Here is a 24592-nt window from a genome sequence, read left to right as displayed (position 1 = left end):
CGGCGTGACCAGCTTGTCGTGTGAGTTCGCGGGATCCAGCCGCAGTATCCATGGGGGCCGCGTGGTGCAGAGAGCGGTCGTTGGAGGCGCATGACTCCAAGTCTCCACTCCGCAGAATCATCTTACAGGTGAGCTCACACTTCCTCGCGCGAACAAGTGGACGGTATGAAACATTTCAATCTTACAGTGCAGTGGTAACTTTGTGTATCGCGCAGGGCATGTAGCACGCATGGGAAAGACGAAAAATCCGTACAAACTTCTGGAAAGGAAACTGAGAGGGAACAGACCATTTGGCAGACCTAGGCATAAATGGATTCAACTGGCTGTCGTCATCATGACAGTGAACCTCTGGGTTCCGTAAAGGGCGGGAAAGTTCTACTTAGCTTGTAGGTAATCATCTTTCCCATTGCGTGATTGGTTCTCACACAGTCGCTGATTATAAACGTCACTAACTGGCTGATGCTTATCGGGGATGCGTTGCCTTCTTTTTTTGGTAGTAGGACACGAATTGTGAAATTAATTTTTCTTTTGTTGTGTTTATTTCTTTGTTTCTTGTTCCATGTTGTGATTTTTATGATTGTACGCCACAAACAAAAGCCAGAAACAAAATAAAAAACCCTCAAGAAATCAAAAAAATTATGCGGAAATAGAACTTACATCCTTTCTAGTAATTGTATGGGCATTAACTCAGTAGTTTTCTGTTGTGGAGTTACAATTTATTGCATAAACACAAAACTATATGAACCACAATCTTAATAAATAAATAAAAAACACAAGAATTTGCGTATTATCTACAGGACACAGAATGAGCAGCAGACGCAACTGCTGAGCCAGTATCCATAAAAGTTCCCTATCCCGACGTTTGCCGGAAGTGACTTGAGGAAACCACAAGAACCTGTGAGGTTAGTCAGGGCCTGGAGTCAAGAGCGTTGCCCTTTGGCCCGCCTCTCTTGTTTGAGAACGCCGGTCAGCTCAGTGCAGCTAATTTAAATTCTAGCAGTTCATGGTGATCCGTGATTCAAAGGTCAAATCACCAGACACTTGTTTGCGCATGACAGGGACGTAAAGTTGTCCCTCTGCTTAATTAAGCATGAAGACGTACGGGGGAGTGGAGGTATAATTCCACACATCCCTGAACTCGGCAGCTTGACGTTCCCGCCGCCTTACACCCGGGACGAAAGGCCCACTTCTACAGGATAGGAAACTGAGTGGGCTCCACAGCTGGCGTGGACGCTATTGAATACTGAAAGTCGATTACCCCTATCAGGAATCGAACCCCGAACCCTCGGTTGTCCAGCCCGTAACCTGTTTTCTATATGCGAGATATGTTGACTTTTCCACACTACGCGCTGTAAGTGTTGAATGGGACACAACACGACGGTGACGCATTGAGAAAATGAGAGGAAGCGGTCGTGGGCTATTTTAAGGTATTGTGCAGGTTTCTGCATGGGGGGGAGATACTGAAGAAACCCGCATAATGTGTCAGGGTAGCCTCTGTCCGGTAACGAAACAGGAGAGTTGGCCACTCCATTGCAACCTTCGGTGGCATCTCTTGTATTCCCATTATATATAATAAGAGTAGGGGGTTCCCCGTTAAATACTACTTCCAAATTTTAATTTTATCTTTACCGGGGTCTTAAATGGTTACAGCTTTGGATCGAACTGTAACCGGGAGGGAACACAGAAATTTTAAACTGTAATTTAGATTTTTGGAAGAGAGGGTTACTTTACGACTCTGCCAACAGCTAGACTATAGTGTCGAATGGTATTATGGGGCGTGGATCTGGAAGGAGGCCGTCGTGGAGTGACTGAAGAAAAACAAAATAAACCTCAGAATGGACGCTGCACCCTCAGGGAATCGAACCGAAGACATACTAAACACGAGATTAGAGCTTTACCGCTGCGATAATCGAACTACCTTCTGTGAGGTGACGCTGTATTCTGGGTAGATTCGGATGAAGGTACGACCTCCATCTTCAGGGTGGAAAATAACCCGAGCAAGTAGTATGTAGTATCAGTGAATTCCTACCACACTTCACGGAGTCGGGTCTCACAAATCTGTATAGCCCACCACTGAGAGAACCTCGAGTCCAGCACTTAAAGGTGCAAATGGGACTTGTCACTGCGTTTAGCTGTACTTCACGATCCACTCACTCGAGCATGCGCAGTGTGTTCAGTTAAACTGATACGTCATTCCTGTAGCTCTGGCGGGCTTGGGCTGTCATGCCGAAACGAGGCAGTGGGCAAACAAGTTAACCAGCAGCACGGCGTAATATGCAGGAAGTTCTGTTCGGTATCTGTCACCTCCAAATGGACACCTTACAGTAAAACTGCCCATCACACCATGAAGACATGGGGGAGTGGAGGTACAGCTCCACTATACTCGACCTTGGCAGTAGATGGAGGTGAGTGGACAGCTTCACGCACCGGCCACTTTACCCCGGGGGGTATCTGCTCCCGGTACCCATTGAACAGGAGGCTGGACTCGGCCCCAGAGCGGGTCTGGAAGCTATCCGGCTATCAAGCCCGTAGCTCGTCGCTATACCGACTGAGCTAACCCGGCTCTAAATGGTCACCTTGCGTGGCTGAAATGCAGGCAACATCAGATATTCTTCTCATCACTTGGTGCTTCGACTTGTGTCTGAAGCATTTCTTCATGGCGATTGTACTCTTTTGTCTTTCCGCCGTCTGCAAGTGTTAGTGACGTTTCGGAGGTACGTGTTGCCTCAGTCTTCAGGGCCAAGTGTGCAGCCCTCGTATGTTACCCCCCCCCCCACGGTTCTGTTGGACAAACCTATATAAACGAAAACTCAGTCTACTCCGGTCCTGAAGATACAAGCAGTATGTACCTTCGAAACGTCGGAACATTGCTAATAGCCATATGGTGGAAAGATACATCAACGGTGAACAAAAATAAGCAGTGTAACATTTATGTAATAACAAATTCTGTTCAACTCAGTTCTGTGGCTGTCCAAAACGTATATTTCTCGGTGTGAGATGGGAGAAATTTAAAGTTATGAAAAATGATGCTGTTTTCTGCTTTATTACGCCATGCAGTCTGGTAGTTTGGCCCAAATAATTTCGAAGGAAAATTCTGCTTTCAGATTTTCTGTTTTTTTTTTTTAAGACGTGATGCTGCGTTCGAGTAACTTTGTAGAATGTTATCGTCGTTTCGGAAGAGCCTGTTTCCTCCGTCGCCAGGGCAGACGAGCAGTTGACTAACTGCAACGCACACATTTCAGTGGACGAGACCATACACCACTGCGCATTCTGTGCCTTGCAGCCACACTTGACCTTCACCAACTGGACAAGTTCTATCGCGTTGCGGCGGCTATTGGCAAGCACTTCGCTATATACAGAATGTTGCGACACATTTACCGACATGACTATCGTAGCGGCAGCGCTCTAGATTCTTATTTTGGAGGTCTCCAGTTCGAATCACGGATGGTACAGCAACTGTTCTGTCAAGAGTTTTTTCATTGCGTCCTCAAGCCCTCCAGGCAAATTCCGGTACATACCTCGATGAAGCCACGACTGTTTCCTTCCAAATCCTTTCCAGTTCATCCGTGATCCATCCATGAGACGCCATGAAGCCTAGCTACTGACGGAGTCAATAGTCCTCCCTCTCAAATTAATATTAAAGTTAAAAAATATAAAGCTGTCCCTGTAACAGGCAATGAAGACCCATAGGCTTGTGAGACGTCGAGGCTCACACATTTTCTCTAGACATTCGGCTCACAGGTGGTGGTGAGATCGTCAGCTTTACGCGCCGGCCGCCCTTTTCCCCCCGAGAAGATTTCTGGTACTCATTTCTGTTAGAGGCTGAGTCGACCCCAGGGCCATAATGCGGCTGGAAGGATTAGGTAAATTAGAAATATCAAATTACCTGATCGGGAATCGAACCTAGGACAATACCATTAAGTTACATTCTGTTGTTTTCCTTGCCGTGTACTGTCCACATTTTTTTTGACCTGTTTGATTGGTCGTGTCCACTAGCCCAGATGAGAATTTAGGATGTGTGGGTCAGTTGAGTCTTCTAAATTTTGGGGTGGGGGGTGAGTCCACATGGTACATGGGCCCTTTGTCCCTACCCTGGATGATAGAGAAATAGCGTGGAGAAATTAAAGGAATGAGCAATGGTAGGGGAAACGGAAGTACTCGGAGGAAAAAAATAAAATTAATTAAATGCGCATAGTGGGGGGTGGAGTCGAGCTAGGTCCACTCGGCACGTCGGCTACTGATTGGCCTATTGTACCTACCCCGGGTGATTATGATGATGGAATGAAGATTGGCAGAGGAAACCGAAGTACTCGGGGAAAACCTGCCCCAGCGCCACTTTGTCCACCACAAATCCCACTTGACAACATCCGAGATCGAACCCGGGCCGCCTCGGTGGGAAGCCAGCGACTAACCGCTTGAGCTATGGCGCCGCCTACTCGGAGAAAACCCGCTCCCGGCGCCAATTTGTCCACCACGAATCCCACATGACCTTACCTGGGATCGAACCCGGGCCACCGCGGCGATTAACCGCTTCTGCTATGGTATGGCCCAACTGGAGCCTTAGCGTCACTGTTCCACCGGCTCAAAATGCAGTTGCAGCTACTGCCTCGCTGCTTGACGTCAGCGGCGTGGCATGAGAATGTAACGAGATTTGGCCTTGCGCTCGCTTTGCAAAAGTTTCAACAGTTTGTGACGGCAATTAACAAGCATGGTGACGTTGTATAGAAAGTTGTGTGATAAACAAGTGACCGTGTTGGGTTCCAGTATCTCCATATTCCCTCATTGTCACATGTCTGTGACACAGATATCAGGGGTTCCCAAAATTTGTGTACCATGATCCCCACACCCTACCTTGCCCCAGCAGCCCATCTGTGCCAGTAAGTGAAAAGTGTAGCTATACACATTTGCGCACGCGCTATTAGATGTTCCCGCACACTGAACAATAACATTCCTGAAATATCTCGCAGCTTGCATCTGCATTTAAACTTACTGACTTGCCAGAACTGTGCTTGAACGCAACAGGAGGTGCTCACGTACTTGAGAGTGACACAGAAGTTTACAGTCCCATTAGTGCTGCCAACCTTCGAAAATTTATCTGTAAAAACAAAACCCAAAACATGACTTTGAAGCTAGCCTCCAACAAGACGTCCCAAAGGTGAGCCTTTTGTTTTTTTTTTAAAAGGTTAGGTCCTTGGTTCAGTTTTGAAAATGCTAGGATTTTGGTTATGCTTTTTCAAAATATATAAGAATCTTTTAGGTTAGGTACTGGGGTTTGTTTTTAAAATGCTAGGTCCCTGGTTCAGTTTTGAAAATTCTGGGGGTTTTGGTTATGTTTATGAAACATATCTAAAAACCTTCTACAGATCTTTGGTTCAGTTTTGAAAATGCTGGGATTTTCGTTGTTTTTGAACCGTATCTAAGAACCTTCTAGGTTAGGTCCTGGGTTTTTAAAATAAACTTCTACAATTTATAGCAGTTATGTTACTTGGGTCACCCGTTAATATTAAGAGCCAGACTACAGTAAACCCACGTTATAACGGAATAATAAGAAGGGGACAGTGTGTCCGTTATCGCTGATATGCGCTATAACCGAGTGAAGGTTTATTCACGGAAGCAAACAGGATATACAGCCAATACACGAAATAAACACAGAAACACGGTTTTTATATTGGGGTTATTTTTATTTTAAACAGTTTTATAACTACAAAACCTTCCTAGTGCCTCAACATCTCTAAAAATTCGCAATTAACACAGCCGGATTTTGTCCGTTACATCCGAAATCCGCTATAAAAATAACACCTGAGAACACGGGAATCTCACATTGGAATGTGTCGCGATTCCCCCTCCCGATCCACAGTTTGAGAAACTATGAGAGTTTGTGTCAACATCTTCCTCTATGCTGTCTGCGTGCTGATAGCCCGTCACTACTCCTGGAGGTCAAGCTCCGCTGCTTCTGTTTCCCTTGATGCTAAAGGCTGCGAGACGATGCAGCACCGTCCACCGTCCACCGTCTGTCTTGTGATGACAGGTCACCCATACTTATGCTTACACCGTAAACAGTCACGTGATCGGTATCGTACAAACTACTTGTATTATTCTTACGGCAACCAGGCGAAGTTACTGGGAGCAGTGGTTCCCCAACTGTGGTCCGGCAGAACACGTGATCCGACAATAAAATGGCGGGTTTCCCCCTTCATCCTAAAGAAACAAAGGAAATGGACGTAATTTTCTTAACTTTTAGTAAACTTCTGTTGTGCGTACGTAGATTCTTATTTACCTCCAACACAACATAAAGAGCGGTATGGAAATACCTTCAATGGAGATAGTGGATGCTAATGTACACTTTACTTACTTATTACAAATACAGCTATGCTAAATGTTTCGACCACAAGTCGGACATCATCAGGCCTTAATTGAACACATTATTTCGATTCCCAGCATTGCAACATTTTTCTCGTCAACATAGGGGCCACACCGGCTCTGGGGTCCACACAATCTCCTGTCATATGGGTACCGGGAACCTTATCCCGGGTGTAAAACGGTACGGGCGTGAAGCTGAGCGCTCACCTCTATCTAGTGCCGAGGTCAAGAATGATGGAGCTATACCTCCACCCATATACGCTTAAGCACATAGTGCTTACTTACTCAATCGGGTACAGGGACAGCTTACAGTGGCTTTAATATTCCTCACGTCAGTGGTTAACAAAGTGTGGGTCGCGCCCCTTTGTAGAAGGGATTACTTGGTTGTAGATAGGCGTGGAATATTCTAGGGAAGTAGGGTAAAAGGTCAAGTTGACCTTGATAAAAGTAAAGTTTATGCCACGAAGGCGTATGAGGGAGTGGATATGTCGACCCATGTTTTCTTCACCACGGCACTAGTTTGAGGTGAACTGTCAGCTTCACGTCCCGCCCGCTTTACTTCCGCCGAAAAATCCCCCGGTACCTATAGAATAAGAAGCTGAGTGGGCCACAGAATTGGTCTGGACGACATGGAGAAGAGAAAATTCTTGAACCTACCGGAACTCGAACTCCGACCCCTCGGTCGTCCAGCCCGTAGCCAGTCGCTATACCGACTGCGCTATCCCGGCTCCGAAAGTTGTCCCTGGGCTTAATCAAGTGTGCGGTGGGGTGGAGGTATAACTCCATGCATTCTTAACCTTGGCACTAGATGGAGGTGAGTGGTCAGCTTCAGTCTCCAGCCGCTTTACCCGCGGGAAAACAGCCTGCGGTGCCCACTGGAAGCTGGGTAGACCCTAAAGCTGGTCTGGACGTTGTGGAAAAGAGGAAATTTTGTTGTCCCAACCGAATCCCAATTCTTCGGCTTTGGAGCGCGTATCCTATTCACTGTACCTACTGAGCTATCCCGGTTTCTGGCCTCCACATACAACATTAATGTTTTAGCCTTTGAAGAATTTGACGTGTAAAATTACGTTTAAGTGAGGAAAACCAACTAGCCTTTAGATCAGATGCCCTTGATGCATGGTTCATGGAAGCGGGGATTCCCCTGTGAAAGCGTGTGTTACATTTCCTACGGCAGCGCCTGGGTTCGAGTGACACACATTAAATCTCGCCATAATCTTACGGCCGTTGTTTTACTGTATATTGCTGGATGTGGAACTGGTTTCAAAGCTCGAGGACACCATATCGGGGCCAGTGGGCGGAGCGTCCGTTCTTAGCAAGTGGCCACATCAGTTCATTGTTCGTTCGTCTGGCCACTGTTGCGGCCGTTGGCAGAGCGTAACAGAACACAGATACGTATTCCTTCTTGCCGTAGTATTAAATAATTAGTCGTTGTAATTATCCAGTTAATTGCACTGGACTTAAACAGCAGACGGGTGCTGTGTAGTCCGGTGAAGGTCAGCTGACGTTTCGGAGGAACATATCACCTCCATATTCAGTACTGGAGAGTAACCCAACTGTCTGCTTGCTTCATGCAGATTTCTTGATTAAGAAGAGTTCTGTCGGCTGGGATATGACGCCGTGTAGTGTGGTGAAAGTCAACGCATATTTCGGAGGGATATGTCGCCTGCATCTTCAGGGCTATAAAGAAAACGTGAAGCAGGCAGTAAGCAAGGTTGCGTCTAAACATCCGTCGACTTTTACAGGACTGCACGGTGTTATATCCCAGAAGGCGAAACTCTTCAATAATTTCATATTTGTAATGAAGGACAGCCGATCACAGTGGACGCGCGGTCTAACGGGGCCCATACACGTACGAGTCTAGCTCGCGAGTCCGACTCGGCTGGGGTTCCAATGAGCCAAACTCGTCCGTGTGTGGGTCGCCAAGCTCATACGTGTATGGTGAAATTAATCCGAGCCCGGCTCCTCGCCGAGCCACACTCGTACGTGTATGGGCCGCCTAAGGCATGAACCTTCTTCGCTCGTTCGGACGCTAAAATCGTGGGTTCGAATCCCACTCAAGGCATTGATGTTTGGTGTGTGTATGCTTTTATTCTGTGTTTGTGTTGTCCTGTGTTTAAGTAGATGCCTTGCGACGGGCTGATCACCCCTCCAAGCAGTCCTAGCGTCTGTGAAAAACGATTACGGAACTGAATAAGAGGCCTGGGCCCTGAATGGGCTGGAAGAGCCACTGAGAGAGATCGGATCGCATAAGATGGATATGTTAACTGAAGTGCGAGTGTCCGTTCTTTGACACTGAAACTGTTTGAAGTTCAGAGTACGTACTGCAGAAATAATAATGCAGAAGTGAGGCAAGTCAGAAATATTACTGCAGCTTTAAAAGGAAAATTTCACATATTAGGATTGTGAATGAGATGTGGCAACATTGGTTTTTGCAGACAGATACAAGCGAATGTACGAATTTGTTAACTAACAGGAAGAGAGACAGTGACATGCAAGTTGCAGCACTTAAGGATGTGACTTCCTGAGCAACAGCTGGTCGTCCTGATGTAGCAACCGGTGGTTTCTCAACTGGGAGACACGTGCCACGGTTGGCTGGGTGGGGCCCCGAAGTCTTGAAATAGAAACTTCTATCAACTAAATTCATACAATTGAGTCCTTGAGAAGACAATAAGTTGTTCAGCTAGTTAAGGAATTCTCAGCATTTTATGGATCCTGAAATTTCTTTACCGTGTTCACAATATCCCATCTTAGGTACCTATCCCTGAGCCACGTGGATTCAGTCGAAACCTTTCATAATATTTCTCTGTGATCCATTTTAGTATCATCTAATTATTTATTTCTGGATCTTTCTAATGATCTCTTTCCGCGCATCAATCCCATGCTTGTTGCATGCCCAGTCCATTCTGCGATTTTATGATTTTAATAATATTAGATGAGGATGTTACGTGGTCAGCGCAACGGATCCCCACGGCCGTTAATCTCGGTTTTCTAGTCCGGAGCCGCTATTTCCTTGAAATAGCTCCTCAGTTATCTTCACGAGGCTGAGTGGACCACGTTCCAGACCCACTGCTTCTCAGATAATCTGGTAGCCCCGGGACTCGAACCCGAAACCTCTGGATCTGTAGCCAGGAAACCTGACCACTAGACCAGAGATGCGGTCATAATACTACGCGTAAAATATATAAACCAATTTTTGTAAAAGTACATTTCCTGGACAAAACGAAGCTCTGCAGTTCACAAAATGACCAAAAGCCTGAAAGCCAGCGGCACAGAAATCTCGCTGGAGGCATTCAGGCAGACATAAACGCCGAAAGCTGGGTGAGCAGGGGTCGGGGTATATCTGGACACTGTGGATAAGCGATAAACCTTTGCCTCTGTTCAGAATCTAACCCTGACTCCTCAGTCATCCAGCCTGCAGCCTAGTCACAGAGCTATCCCTATTGCATTTTACGCTGTTGTCTGTTTCTTCTTTTTATGAGGTTCTGTCTAGACTGTAATGTTGCATGATGGGATTATTGTGAATTGGAAAGGATCTGGAAGGAAGTGGTAGTGACCTACTCGAGTTATTCCAGAATTTTTCTATAAGGACCAAGAGAAATCAAGAGAAGTATAAGGAAATTTGAAGTCTACGCCGGGAGTCGAACCTAGGGTCTTCGAATACAAGTCTAGACTGTTGCCGCTACACCATCGCTCTCTGTGTTTACTCCCAGTAGGGGATGTGTCGACAAGGGGGGAGAAAACATGCTGATATGAAAAGATGGGCGGATGAAATTACGTAATACAGGAAATGCTAACCCGAAAGCCTGATCCGAAGCCGCAGGAAGAACCGAACGAAGTGGAACTCGTCCTTCAGAACGCGGCTGTGCTGCGGGCGTGTTCAGGTGCTTCAGACGCGCCTATGAATCACCCATCGAGTTCCAACGCAATGACAACATTATTCAGGGAGGGTTTATACTGACCAAATTTACATGTCCTGGGTTTTTACAAAATCACAGCCCTGTCAACAGGGGGTTTCAAGTTTTGTGGCGCCACTTTCTCCTGAAGCACTGCTCAGATTTACGAGGCCCCCATGAGGTAGAGGAATCGGTCAAATTGTCCGCGCCATAGCTCAGGCAGTCAGTCGCCGGCTTCCCACCGCGGCGGTCCGGGTTCTAGTCCAAGTCAGGTCGTGTGGCATTTGTGGTGGACAAAGTGGCACTTCGGTTTCCCTTACCACCGACCGCTCCACACTCGTCATTACCATCCGGGGCTGGTACAAAGGCCCACCAGTGGCCGAGGCACCAAGTGGACCCAGTCTCACCTCCACCGCAAGTAACTAAAAAAAGTTGTTCCTGTGCTTATTTAAGCATTACGCCGTAAAGGCGTATGGGGGAGTGGTCAGCTTCACTCCACGGCCTCTATATCTCAAGGAAGGCTGGGAGAGCCTCAGAACCGGACTGGATGACCTGGAGAGGACAAAAATCTTACACCTACTGGGACTCGAACTCCGACCCCTTGGCCGTCCATCCCGCAGCCAGTAACTATACCAACTGCGCTACCAAGGCCCATAAGGCATGGGGATAAGATGAATTTAAATATCAGGGCTACAGCCTCGCTAGCCTACTAGAAGCTTGAACTTGGTGGCTGTCAGGCCTACGACCGTTCAGCTGACTGACTGCAGTTTCAGTAGCTGCGTAAGTTTCGGCACAAACCTGCATTGACAGGAAACCTCTGTGTACCTTGTATAGATGTTACTAAGTACAGAGCCCACAGTGACCTGGAGCCGTGACAGTGCAGATATACTCGTGCTGAAACTGCGGTGCAACAAACGTAGCGCCTACATAGAGAGGCTGACCCCTGTACAGCGCGCTGACACACAGAGCCCACAGTGACACAGAGTCCACAGTGACGGCGCGGATATACTCGTGCTGAAACTGCGGTGCAACAAACGTAGCGCCTACATAGAGAGGCTGACCCCTGTACAGCGCGCTGACACACAGAGCCCACAGTGACACAGAGTCCACAGTGACGGCGCGGATATACTCGTGCTGAAACTGCGGTGCAACAAACGTAGCGCCTACATAGAGAGGCTGACCCCTGTACAGCGCGCTGACACACAGAGCCCACAGTGACACAGAGTCCACAGTGACGGCGCGGATATACTCGTGCTGAAACTGCGGTGCAACAAACGTAGCGCCTACATAGAGAGGCTGACCCCTGTACAGCGCGCTGACACACAGAGCCCACAGTGACACAGAGTCCACAGTGACGGCGCGGATATACTCGTGCTGAAACTGCGGTGCAACAAACGTAGCGCCTACATAGAGAGGCTGACCCCTGTACAGCGCGCTGACACACAGAGCCCACAGTGACACAGAGTCCACAGTGACGGCGCGGATATACTCGTGCTGAAACTGCGGTGCAACAAACGTAGCGCCTACATAGAGAGGCTGACCCCTGTACAGCGCGCTGACACACAGAGCCCACAGTGACACAGAGTCCACAGTGACGGCGCGGATATACTCGTGCTGAAACTGCGGTGCAACAAACGTAGCGCCTACATAGAGAGGCTGACCCCTGTACAGCGCGCTGACACACAGAGCCCACAGTGACACAGAGTCCACAGTGACGGCGCGGATATACTCGTGCTGAAACTGCGGTGCAACAAACGTAGCGCCTACATAGAGAGGCTGACCCCTGTACAGCGCGCTGACACACAGAGCCCACAGTGACACAGAGTCCACAGTGACGGCGCGGATATACTCGTGCTGAAACTGCGGTGCAACAAACGTAGCGCCTACATAGAGAGGCTGACCCCTGTACAGCGCGCTGACACACAGAGCCCACAGTGACACAGAGTCCACAGTGACGGCGCGGATATACTCGTGCTGAAACTGCGGTGCAACAAACGTAGCGCCTACATAGAGAGGCTGACCCCTGTACAGCGCGCTGACACACAGAGCCCACAGTGACACAGAGTCCACAGTGACGGCGCGGATATACTCGTGCTGAAACTGCGGTGCAACAAACGTAGCGCCTACATAGAGAGGCTGACCCCTGTACAGCGCGCTGACACACAGAGCCCACAGTGACACAGAGTCCACAGTGACGGCGCGGATATACTCGTGCTGAAACTGCGGTGCAACAAACGTAGCGCCTACATAGAGAGGCTGACCCCTGTACAGCGCGCTGACACACAGAGCCCACAGTGACACAGAGTCCACAGTGACGGCGCGGATATACTCGTGCTGAAACTGCGGGGCAACAAACGTAGCGCCTGCACGGTAAGAGCGACCCCTCCCTCTTCGAAGAGGAGGCCCCATTTCGAAACACGTACACGTATAGGAGAGGACAAAAATCTTGGTCATGGATCTCTAGGAGACTGAAGCCAGGAATGATTGTGCTGGCGAAGACCAGCAGCAATTTAACCGACCGACCGACAGTAACCTAATTTCAATAATACCATATAATTTGTTCAGAATAACAGGCTTGTAATATATGTGCCCTCGTGAACCACTTACGATCAAAGTGACGGATTTTAATGAAACTTGGTGTGAACGTAACTGCAGTAGATCCTATCCAATTGTATAGTATGAATTTCCTTCCATCAATAATACCAACATGGAGGCGGCGCAAACTTATGAAGGCAGGGCATCAGTATTTCCTCTTAATGCAAGGTTCCTCGAACTTTCTGTCTTGACGGATATTCCCCGTCCCTTCTTGAGTTTTCCTAGCAAAAATTATTTACACTGAAGATTACTGTATTCCGGAATGTCTCGCTGTATGGTGGATTATTGACAACGCTTCAGAAGAACCTGCTGTGTCCGTTTTAGGGCAAAAATTCCCTGATGATGGATGCGGCATGTTACATCGAAACAGTATGCTGTTATACTGTTCAGATTATCCCCGTTTATTTCGCTTGGATCCTGTAACCACTGCATTTCGGATTGTTTTCTTTCATCTAATAATTTTAAACATCCTTAATCTAACTACTGCTCATGATTTTTCAGTTCATAATAACCTAGACTCTCATTGGCTGAAATTTTGGTATTATCTCTAATAGTTTCCCAAGCTTTATTAACATCCACCTCAGTGTCTAAGATTTCCAAGGCTGCGAAGCTATTTGAAAATTCAACACGATACTTCTCTTTACCTCGTTTAACTTCTTGAGACTGAACCCCTGTTACAGGGATAGCTTCACTTTTTTAAAACTAAATCTAACGACTATATATAGCGACACGGATAAGGGATGCAACTATCCCGGAAGATGGACGGTTGCTTGAACAATGGCGTACGAACTATTATCCAATTCCGAAGTACCATCGCCTGAAAGTTCTGCAACAAGCACGTTATGCACAAATATTTGCTAATCATTGCTGTTTAGCACATGTGTTGTTATGAATCTCTGTTAAGTACAAAACAGTTTCCTCTTCACTGCGACATTAGCTGAGCAAACAGTCAAGTTATATAATCACTGACGTACTTATGTTCTTGTGCGAGTTTTCTCGCTGAGAAGCGTTTCCGTGCTTTTCGGTCGACGGGATAATAAATTCAAGTCACTGGCCCAGATCGTTCCCAAGCAATAGGGTCTCAGAGCAACTTGCATTATTAAAGCGACATTAATCCTTTCAAGCACTGTGGTCACTGTATGTACCACCTGCTCTAGCACATTAAATCTCTGTATTCTGACCACGAAATGTATTTGTGTGTTCTGTATGGTTCTCACAATAAACAGCGACTGTTTCCCCAAACAGCATTAACCGGTTGGTCTCTGTAGCGGAGACTTAATGTGTTTCCTGTGAGGTGCGAACTGAATTCTTATATATAAAGTCTCTGCATTCTGCCCACACAGTGTACTTGTGTGTTCCGTATGGTTCTCACAATAAACAGCGACTGTTTCCCCAAACAGCATTAACCGGTTGGTCTCTGTAGCGGAGACATAATGTTTCCTGTGAGGTGCGAACTGAATTCTTATATATAAAGTCTCTGCATTCTGCCCACACAGTGTATTTGTGTGTTCCGTATGGTTCTCACAATAAACAGCGACTGTTTCCCCAAACAGCATTAACCGGTTGGTCTCTGTAGCGGAGACATAATGTTTCCTGTGAGGTGCGAACTGAATTCTTATATATAAAGTCTCTGCATTCTGCCCACATAGTGTACTTGTGTGTTCCGTATGGTTCTCACAATAAACAGCGACGGTTTCCCCAAACAGCATTAACCGGTTGTGCTTTCTAGATGTCGAGGCACTAAGAAGGTTTTTTTAGTTAGGAAACCGTTTAAAATAAAAAAAATAGCGCCAATATAAAAACCTTTATGTAATCACATTGTATTTTTCTGTGATTATTGCGTGTATTGACTATGTATCCTATGGTGTACTTCCGTGAATACACCTTCACTCGGTTATAGCGAACATCACTACTCAGTTATAACTAGGGGGCTATGTAATTATTAAATTTATCATTATACGAACAGAATTGTCTTCGCCATACTGTTATTCCCTCGTGACAGGTGCAGACATGTTTCTCAGCGCGTTCTTAACCTGAGTTCATCCTTCAGGGTTGCAAACAAAGTCTGGGATGAATAGACTTGAATTTTGATTTACTCTCATTTATTTTACTACTACCAGAACTTGATAATATTTAGAGCGTAGTTGATTGACGCATTATGCTACAAGCCGGAAGGTATCAGGTTCGATTCCCGACGAGTTCATTGGATTTCTCAGTTGACCTAATCCTTCCAGCCGCACTATGGCCCTGGGGTCGACTCACCCTCTAACAAAAATGAGTAACACGAATCTTCCTGGGGGAGGGGTAAAGAGCGGCCGGCTGACAACCTCACTGCCATCTATATGCCGACTGTCTAGAAAATGTGGGGGCCTCGACGTCTCCCAATCCTCTAGGCCTCCACGACTTGTCAAGGGATAGCTTTTTTTTTACTGCTATAGCATCAGAAAAATAAGTTACCGTTCACATCTTACAATTATAAACCCAAAACTAAGTCGTTCGGGGGAAAAAAAATTCTACAAGTAGCTTCATTATACTAAGAGGACCACAGATAGCTCAGTCGATATAGTGAACAAGCTACGAGCTGGTTCAATCGCCGGCTGCTGCAAGATATTACTTTTTTCTCTTCACAGCCTCCAGACTAGCTGTAGGGACCACCAAATCTCAGATCCATAGGTTAAGAATATACGGAGCTATACCTCCACCACCACATCCGTCTGCATGACGTGGCACTTAATTAAACAGACGGGCACCGTTTTATATTTATTACCACCACAAATTCTGCAGCTTTGCGTACCGTTTAGCGGACGGACGGAAGTACGTATACAGAATGTCCATAAATGATTGGTACACTATACAGTTGTAACTCTTTCCATTTTAATGACAAACTCTGAAAGCTTTACGTAACCTAAAGATGGTCAGTGTGAGCTCCATTCGTGACCCAGTCTGTAATCCAGCTCATGCCATGCTCTTTCTAACATGTTCCTGTCCACTGCCTCCACAGCTGCAGTAATTCTCAACTTCATTTCATCAGTAATCATTGGTAGAGGTTGCACAAGCGCTTGTTCCTTTAATAACCACGCAGAAATAAGTCCCATGGAGTGAAATCGGGAGACCGAGGAGGCCACTTCATCTGCAGGTCTAGTTTTCCCATTCCAACGGTTTGGTAGCGTGGCACTGTAAGGCTTCATGCGCACCCGTCTGCGCAGGACTTGCCGCAGAGTCGTTTTCGACATCTGTAACTCACGGCTTCCCGTCTGCAGATTTCCTTGGAAAGTGGCCTCCACCTGCCGCACAGCCTCATCACTCACACGAGGACGACCACTGCTTGTGTTCTGGTTTTCAAAATTGCCAGGAGGTGGGCCCTTACGAAACCGTTTTCTGAAGGCCCGCCGAACACTGATGCATGAATTTCTTTCCGCGTACACAATCACGAAAAAGCTCCTCTCTGTGGGAGACGCCATTTCAGAAAATTGCGGAGCCTGGCGGTAAAGATAGGTACTACGGAGATATACCACCAATTTTGACATCTCTGAGAATTTGACTTTCTGCTGATACCGGTTATATTTGGGTATGCTCTGCAGTTTTCTCGTATTTCATCCACGAAAATGTATCAGTCGTTTCCGGACAACCGGTATACGGATGACGGCTCTGACAGGTGAGTTTCGATATAGCTGCTTTCAAGAAGCACACGGAAGTTGCGTAGTTTCCAGGCGAATACTTGTACAGCCGGCAACATTGAAAACTGGTGCGTGTTTACTCCGGTTGTCATGGTGACGTCACGGCTACTAAACAATAGAGATAAAGGTACTGCAGTGTTGACACAGTTATTCATGTGGTAATTAGTTCAGGTATAGCCATGTGACACTAAAAATACTTTCTTGTGAAGGTTACGCCAACTGGAATATAAATGTCCCTTTGAAACCCTCTCTTTAAACAGGCGACATAACTAGACGGGCTGGCAGGCTCCACGAGGTTGTAGGGGTGGGGGTAAGCTAAAAAGGTAAAGTATCCGTAATTCACGATACGCCAATAAGATATATGGGGAGTGGAGATACATCTCCACCATTCTCGGCCTCGGCACTAAATAATGGGAGTGGTTACCTTCACGCCCGGGCCTCTTCACCGCTGGGGAACAGTCCCCGCTACAAATTGGATATGGGGCTGGGTGGACCACAGAGCATGTCTGGACGCTATGGAAAAGAGAAAATTTTGCTCCTGTCGAGAATCGAACCCCGGCTGAGGCACGGGCCTCTGGAAACGCCGTGCATTTCGATAGAAGTCCATGAACGTTTCAGAGGAATATTGTCATCTTCAGTGTCGGCGATTTAGTCCTCCGAAACGTCGGCACAGCGTTACATCCATACTATAAAATAATTATTTTAGTAACCGCTGTGAGAACCTCAGAATTGCGGAGATTGTACTAACCCGAAGTGCCACTTGGACAGCCCTGACACGATGTAGGCGTCCTTTGCGGTAATAACAAATCCCTTTCCACGCCTCCAGTCTTTCTGTGGCCTTGCTCGGCATTCCATCAGGTGAGACAATATGTGAACAACTCTGCCATCTAGTGGCGTTTCCAGGAACCAACTCATATGGTTCTCGGTTCGCTAACTAATAAGGTCCATCTCCTCTGGAAACGTGATTGCGCCGCAGCCCGTGCAGGTAAATTTGCGGAAGAAAAGTCCTGTGAAAGTTCGTCTGAATTTTCCATTAGCGCATTAATACCGAAAGTATGTTGGGCGAATATTAAGGTGAAATAAGAAATAATTAAAAATGATATGTATGTAGATTATGTGATAAAGAAATAAAAACTAAATCAGGTAGTTCACCCCCTCCCTCGCCGGGAATTCTAACCAAATTGTAGGAGTTCGAAAATTCTGACTCGACACTGGAACACAGAGAACTCTTCTTCAAGTCCTTCTGTCCTTGCTGGAGGTCGGCTGTTACGAAATCACTTGCGCATGCGTCAGATATTGCGTTTCATTTCTTCCTGCAACCTCTGCTCGCTGTTGAGAAACAGGTGAAGGAGCTTGTTACATTTGCAGCCGCCGGATCGCCTCCGTGACAGCAGAAAGTGAATGTTTCTGGCTTCACAGAGACACTGCACGAATTTACTGATTTGCTGACTTCACAGAGTGTGTCTGCACCATGGAGGCAGTCCCTTACGTCTGATTGGTCAGTTATGCCATCAGCGGACAGTTTTACCATTTAAATGAAGGATATTTGTTCCTGTCTCCAGTCAATGGACACCTTTACCATGTAAATGAAAGGACATTTTTCGTGTTTGCAGTAAGGCGATACGCTTACCACTTAGAAGCAAAGGGCTTGGCCACGTCTGCAGTCCGGGTGTATCTTTATCATCTACAAGCAAAGGACTTGTTCGTGTCTGCTATGGGAAGACATTTTTACCTTTAAAAAGCAAAGGACATGTCCATGTCTGCTATCAGGGGATAAATTTACCATTAAAAATCGAAGGACTTTTTCGTGTCAGGAGCGAATGGACATTTTTACCATTAAAACCCAAATGACTTGTTCGTGTTTTGTGTTGGGATATTTTTACCATTTACGAGCAAAGGGCTTGTTCGTGTCGGTGTGAGGGGACATTTTTACAATTTAAGAGCAAAGGAGTTGTTTGTGTCTGCAGTCAGGGGACATTTTTACCATTTACGAGCAAAGGACATGTTCGTGTCTCAAGTCGGGAGACATATTTGCGATTAAAAAGCAAAGGACGTCGTGTCTGCTCACGCAAAAGACTTCTCATGTCAGCATTCTGAAACATGATTTTCCCCTGCTTCTGTTTATCCACTTTTTTGCAACAGTCATATCCATTCGTTCACGTACGTATCTTCATGTATGCGTTTGTTTAATGACGCTGTACCTCGATAGTACACAGCATCCAATGGTAAGGTGATAAGTGAATAATGAATAGGAAGGGATATGTAAGGAAGCGGTCACGACCTAATTAGAGGTACTATCCTGGCATTTACCTGAAGGGACTGAGGAAGATCGCGAAACCATCTGTCAAGACGGCCGTTCAAAAAGTCCAGGTATGAGTACAGCACCTCCCTAATATGAAGCAGGGGGTGCCAACCGCTCAACCTCGGCATTCGATCGAAATTACAGAAGTTGCCTTAATTCAACTTAATAGTGGTTATATATGATTTTCAGATCTGCCCAACTGGGCGTGCCGAGCAGCGACCAAGAGCTTCCGAGTTCAACAGTAACAAAAATGAACTCGACAGGTGAGACACACTTCTTCCTCTTATTATTATTATTATTATTATTATTATTATCATCATCAACATCATCACGTAGTATGTGTGACTATTGACGGGGTTCGGATTGCTGACTCGATTTATTGGCCGCCTATACACTCACGACTCGTGATTGCACTTTACAGATCACTGTCCTCAGTCTACTACAGTTTCCACTAGCCGTTTCCTGACAATTGGTTCTAACACAGGAACTATGACATTCTCACTGAATTCCGCACTCTTTCAACTAACCTTTTTCTTCACAGCCTTCCGTACAGAAGTGAACTATTAACTAACTTTATCGTTTGCTTATAACAACTCGACACGGACCATATGGAGAACACCTGCAGTTCCGTTCGAGGCTGTTGCCGCTGGAACGTGTTTACCGAGTCGTTGTCGAGAAACGGCTGTGGCTAGGACCACAGAAAAACCGTACTTCTACTGTTGCGTGCGTGTATGTTGCGGGCGTTACCTAGCAACGGCCGTTGTTTACAGAGTCACCGCATAGCAAAGGGTCTATAAGCCATATTATTATTATTATTATTATTATTATTATTATTATTATTATCGGGAGTTTTCAAGCTAGTACAGGCTGCATTTTTTAGTCCTGGCTTCTGGGTTGGGAGTGAGGAGAAACACAGCAAGTGTCGAGAAAGTGGTTGCAGCTGTATTGTAGGAGGAGGGGTGACGTACTGTAAATAAGCTCAGTTATAACCCATACACATGTACAACCCTCATCTCAAGTCAGTGGATTGGACCAGCTCCACTGCACATTACGTTGAGAGCGGCAGCACAGTCTATCGTTGTCCCTATTGGTTATACACAGAAAACGGAAGGGGGCCCTTGCTGAGAACTTGCAACATCTAGGCGTGATGTACCTTTATATGGCGACATACTGTCCTTACGCAGATGGATTTTAATGAAATTTCACAGTGCAGATGTGAAATAATATTTTTCGTTTTGAGACACAATATTACTCTGGAATTTCATGTCGGAGACACAATATTACACTGCAATTTCATGTTGGAGACAACGTTACACTGGAATTTCATATCAGAGACACAATATTACACTGCAATTTCATGTTGGAGGCAATGTTACACTGGAATTTCATATCAGAGACACAATATTACACTGCAATTTCATGTTGGAGACGATGTTACACTGGAATTTCATGTCAGAGACAATATTACACTGGAATTTCATGTCGGAGACACAATATTACACTGCAATTTCATGTTGGAGACGATGTTACACTGGAATTTCATGTCAGAGACAATATTACACTGGAATTTCATGTCGGAGACACAATATTACATTGGAATTTCGTGTCGGAGACTCAATATTACACTGCAATTTCATGTTGGAGACACAATATTACACTGGAATAATATGTTGGAGACATAATATTAAACTGAACTTTGGTGTTGCAGGATCAAGAGCAGACCTCTAGTAAGTCAGCCAGTGCCAATTCATACCACACACCGGCCCATCAGCCAGACGCATGCGCTGAACGCCTGTTCGAAATGGGAAGATGCAACACTGAGCGTTCCCGAAACGCGTGATGAGAGCAGAACACCAATCCCTCCACCCAGGAAGAAGAAGCAGCAACGTCTGCAGCAGGAGGGGTGGAAGTCCATCCCTCGGCCTCCACCACCACAGCCACCTGAAGTCGCTAAGAAGAAGCGACGACAGAAGGCCCTATCCACTGCTTCGCTGCCGAACTACGCCGAGCTGTCACTGTCTGCTTGCAGTGAGAATCCCTCCTCTGGCCACAAGTCGCCTCCAAGATCCGAGACATGTGTGCCCCTCTCGGCGAAGAGCTCGGGACTTAGCTCGTTGACCGTGGAAAAGATCGAAAACTGCGTCAGAAGATGCAAAAGCTTCGGGGCCTTCAAGCCAGAACAACTGAAGCTGAAGAGTGCACCCAGGTATTCCTCTGAGAGCGACGACTCGTTTGACGGACTGGATGACTGGGACCTGCGCGTCATAGAACACTGTGACGCGCACGAGGACAGCCCACCGCACACCATGTTGCCCACACAAAGGGGAAGCAGGAAGAGTTCAACTGACGGCAAAGAAGACCACAGGGAAGAAATTTCGACGTCACCAGACCGAGGAAATGAAACGACGAACTTAGTAGATCAAGGGATGGATCAACCAGACAAAATTTCGACGTCCACCACTTCACACAAAGAAACAGCAAGCATAATAGATGGACGGATTGGTCTTCCAGAAGAAATTTCATTGGCTGTAATTCCAGAAAATCAAACGGTGAGCCCACCGGACAGAGGAATGGATTCTCCGGAAGAAACTTTATTGTCTGATGCTTCACATGCGGAAATGACGAGGAGTTCATCTGGATGCAAAGTGGGTCAAGCAGGAAGTCCAAAACCGCAAGAATTTGAAGCGTTAAATCATCCAGCTCGGCCAGCTTCTGAAATCGACGGCACAACATTCCTGGTGTGTGATTCCGTAAATCAGAAGAACTCGACGGTAGACTCGAGGCTTGCGAACGGCTTCAGTGGCACAGGCACTCCGACAGGACTGAAGACTCCACCGCCCACCCCAGAGAATTCAAAATCCAAATTGCAAGAGAGGCTGTTTCATCAAGATGACGAAGTGACTCACTCGTCCCTTCTCCGGCTGCTGAAGGATTATGAGACCGCGGATGGTAAGGTGGAGGAAATAGGAGTTAAGCCAGTTCTGAATGGTTTGGGTGTGCCACCCACCTTGAGAGAGTCGACCAGCCGGGGCAGTAGTCGGCGTTCCTCGATGACACCATCCCTCAGCGAGCTAGAGGCGGCTCTTAGTGACCTCCTCGAGGCATCAGCCTCTCGAACGGGTGCCGAAGAGGACGAGGGCGACGTCACGCCGCCGGTTCAACAGACGCTGAGAATGATCTCCCCAAAGCCATTCAGCGCCTTCAGCAGCTCATTTCACCCCGTTCAGACAAATGTGGGGAGCAAACAGTTAGAAACTTCAGCGTGATGCTTCAGTAGCTCACATGTAGATATGTACAGCTTTGAACTAACTCTCAGCACAGCCTATGTCAGGAGTGCCAGATCGTCTTCCTCAGGTACAAACAGAAAGTCGAGTTGCAGTCGTCTGAACCCCCTGATACTTATTTGGGGGATCATGGGTCCCAATCTTGGCTCAGAAAAAGGCTACGTGCTTAAAATTGTCGGGTTTTTCCTTAGTCTTCTAAACTGATGGCGGCTTTAAAATCAATTCAAGGGTATTATCATATTAATCATCAATAAGTTATCGGGAAGTTATTTTCACATTATCAGCGTATAGACAACAAAAGATGTCACAAGGCATGGCGAAACAGACGCCACAGAAAATTCAATTGATTCTACCCATAGGTAGGCCGCACATCGGCATGCGTCAAGACATATAACAGTCAAGACACGATGTCTGCGACATGACGCAAAGAAAGGAGCACAGTTGAAATGAATGAGATTATAAAAACCACAGCACAGCGGTCTCAGTCATGATACTGAAGAATCACGAATGAAGCAATACTGCGCCTTTTGTCTCTTGTCTTGACGCAGTTGATGTGCGGCCGCCCTTACGCTTCAGTCATTCAGCTAGACTCTACATAATATTAAAACAAGTCCGTGGAAGTTTGGGGGAATTATTATGCCCGGAAATACTTAGAGAAGCAACGGAAACACACTACGAAATGCTCGTTACCGGGTCGAGGTTCAAAGCCCGGACCGCATAGGTTTGATGGTACCGGGCGCTGGGCCATGGTTTTGAATTCCCCCTCGGAACATATATGTTTGACCTCGATTTTGGGGGTTTCAGTGATGCGCGATGGAATAAAAGTTGCAACGAACTGATCATCCGAACAGGGATACCTAAACAAATTACTGTCCCGGAATAATTGTAGATGTAAACAGGCCAAGTATAAAATCCCTTATTTGTTTGTAATTCGAGAACATCGAAGTTTGCTGAAGGCTGTTTATACATAACGTATCAACTGTAGAGGGTTCTTTGGACATCCTGTGAGTGCCATTGCATTATAGCGGACAGCAAAGGCAACATATTAAAACGAATGTCGTTTCTAGAAAATGACACCACACTGTATATGAAAACAATTTGTTCCTACCCCCGCTTTGTACACTAACTGAATATATGAGATTGTTACAGGTTGTTGCTAATTTAATCCCTTCACGCGCCGTGTTTTTAGAGTTGGTCTCTCTGGGTAGAGCACGAAAAGTAGCGGGGCAGTGGTTACACCTGCACCGTGGGGCCAGAGATGGGTGATACATTATAACCCACACACACCATATAATCCTTATCTCGATCAAATCCTTTCTGTTCAGAGCGGCCAGATCTAAAAACACGGAGTGTATCCATCTGTAGGCCAAGTTATTAGCCGCGACTGCTGGAGAGCGCGCGAGGAACTATGGCAACAACTGACAGGGCAGTGGTCGCAGCTGAATTGTGGGAAGGATGACGCACTACGACTAAGGCCTGTTACAACCCGTACACCCCTTGCAATCCTTACATCAGATAGTGGACTCGACCAAATGCACTGCGCATCCTGTTGACAGTGGTCAGGCAGACTGCAGACTGTACCTTCCAACCGTTACTTACTCGGCCGCGCCATAGCTCAAACGGTTAGTCGCTGGCTTCCCACCGCGGCGGCCCGGGGTCGATCTCGGGTCTGGTCAAGTGGGATTTGTGGTGGACAAAGTGGCGCTGGGGCAGGTTCTCTCCGAGTACTTCGGTTTCCCCTGCGAATCTTCTTTCCACCGATTGCTCCACAATCACCTTCACCTATCATCTGGGGCTGGTACAATAGGCCAGAAGGACTTAGGACTTAGTCCCACCCCACTAGCAATAAAAAATACTTACTCATGGAGCTGAGCTCTTCATGAGGACCCTCCAATTCTGCAGCTACTCAAGAATTCCCCAGCATTTTATGGAAACCGAAGGTTCATTACCGTGTTCACAACAGCCCTCCACTGGTCCCTATTCTGAGCCAGCTTAATCCAATCCATACCATCCCAGCCTATCTCTCTATCCACCCACCTTCGTATTCGTCTCCCTAGTGGTCTCTTTCCTTATGGCTTTCCCATCAATATTCTATATGCAGTCCTTTTCTCCCTCATTCGTGCTACATGCCCTGCCCACCTCATCCTCCTTGACTTCCAACTCTTACATCCTCAGGAAATTTCGGTATGTAAACGAAGACATGGTCGAGTAGGTAGATGTTCGCTCTTAGTTCTCTTAGTTTTAGGGTGATCCTTGGTTCAAATCTCGGTTCCGAGGCTGATTACATTACGTCTATAAACTTTTCTTAGTCCTCCTAAGCGAAACCTCAAATAAGCCACGGCCACTGCCTTCAAAACACTTTACAGTTCGCCGTTCATCAGTAATCCTAGCTTACCCTCAGCTAGGATTCTCCTATTTCGGGGCTTCCTTCCTTACTTAAAGCTGCCACTATCTATTATATCGTACGAAGGTTGTTGA

At 46.6% G+C, this 24592-nt stretch overlaps 1 protein-coding gene across 1 annotated transcript; it reads left to right on the top strand.

The window, feature by feature from the left end:
• Window positions 1–24: 24 nt before the first annotated feature.
• Window positions 25–23266, top strand: LOC111866451. The gene is made up of 3 exons (XM_023855426.2): window positions 25–128; window positions 19020–19093; window positions 20539–23266. The coding sequence occupies exons 1-3, from the start codon at window positions 51–53 to the stop codon at window positions 22094–22096; spliced, it is 1710 nt and encodes a 569-aa protein (XP_023711194.1). The 5' UTR covers window positions 25–50; the 3' UTR covers window positions 22097–23266.
• The last annotated feature ends 1326 nt before the right edge of the window (window positions 23267–24592 follow it).

Source organism: Cryptotermes secundus, unplaced genomic scaffold, assembly GCF_002891405.2.
Source record: "Cryptotermes secundus unplaced genomic scaffold, Csec_1.0 scaffold1191, whole genome shotgun sequence".
In the NCBI taxonomy this organism is placed as follows: Eukaryota; Metazoa; Arthropoda; class Insecta; order Blattodea; family Kalotermitidae; genus Cryptotermes; species Cryptotermes secundus.
The sequence above is the reverse complement of the archived record's forward strand: the minus strand, read 5'-3'. Positions and strand labels throughout refer to the sequence as shown.

Bases quoted from the DNA above. Each gene is read 5' to 3' on its own strand.
- LOC111866451 (XM_023855426.2), top strand. From the start codon at position 51: ATGGGGGCCGCGTGGTGCAGAGAGCGGTCGTTGGAGGCGCATGACTCC. The intron at 129-19,019 runs GTGAGCTCACAC...TATGATTTTCAG, and splicing joins TCCGCAGAATCATCTTACAG to ATCTGCCCAACTGGGCGTGC. The intron at 19,094-20,538 runs GTGAGACACACT...TTGGTGTTGCAG, and splicing joins AACAAAAATGAACTCGACAG to GATCAAGAGCAGACCTCTAG.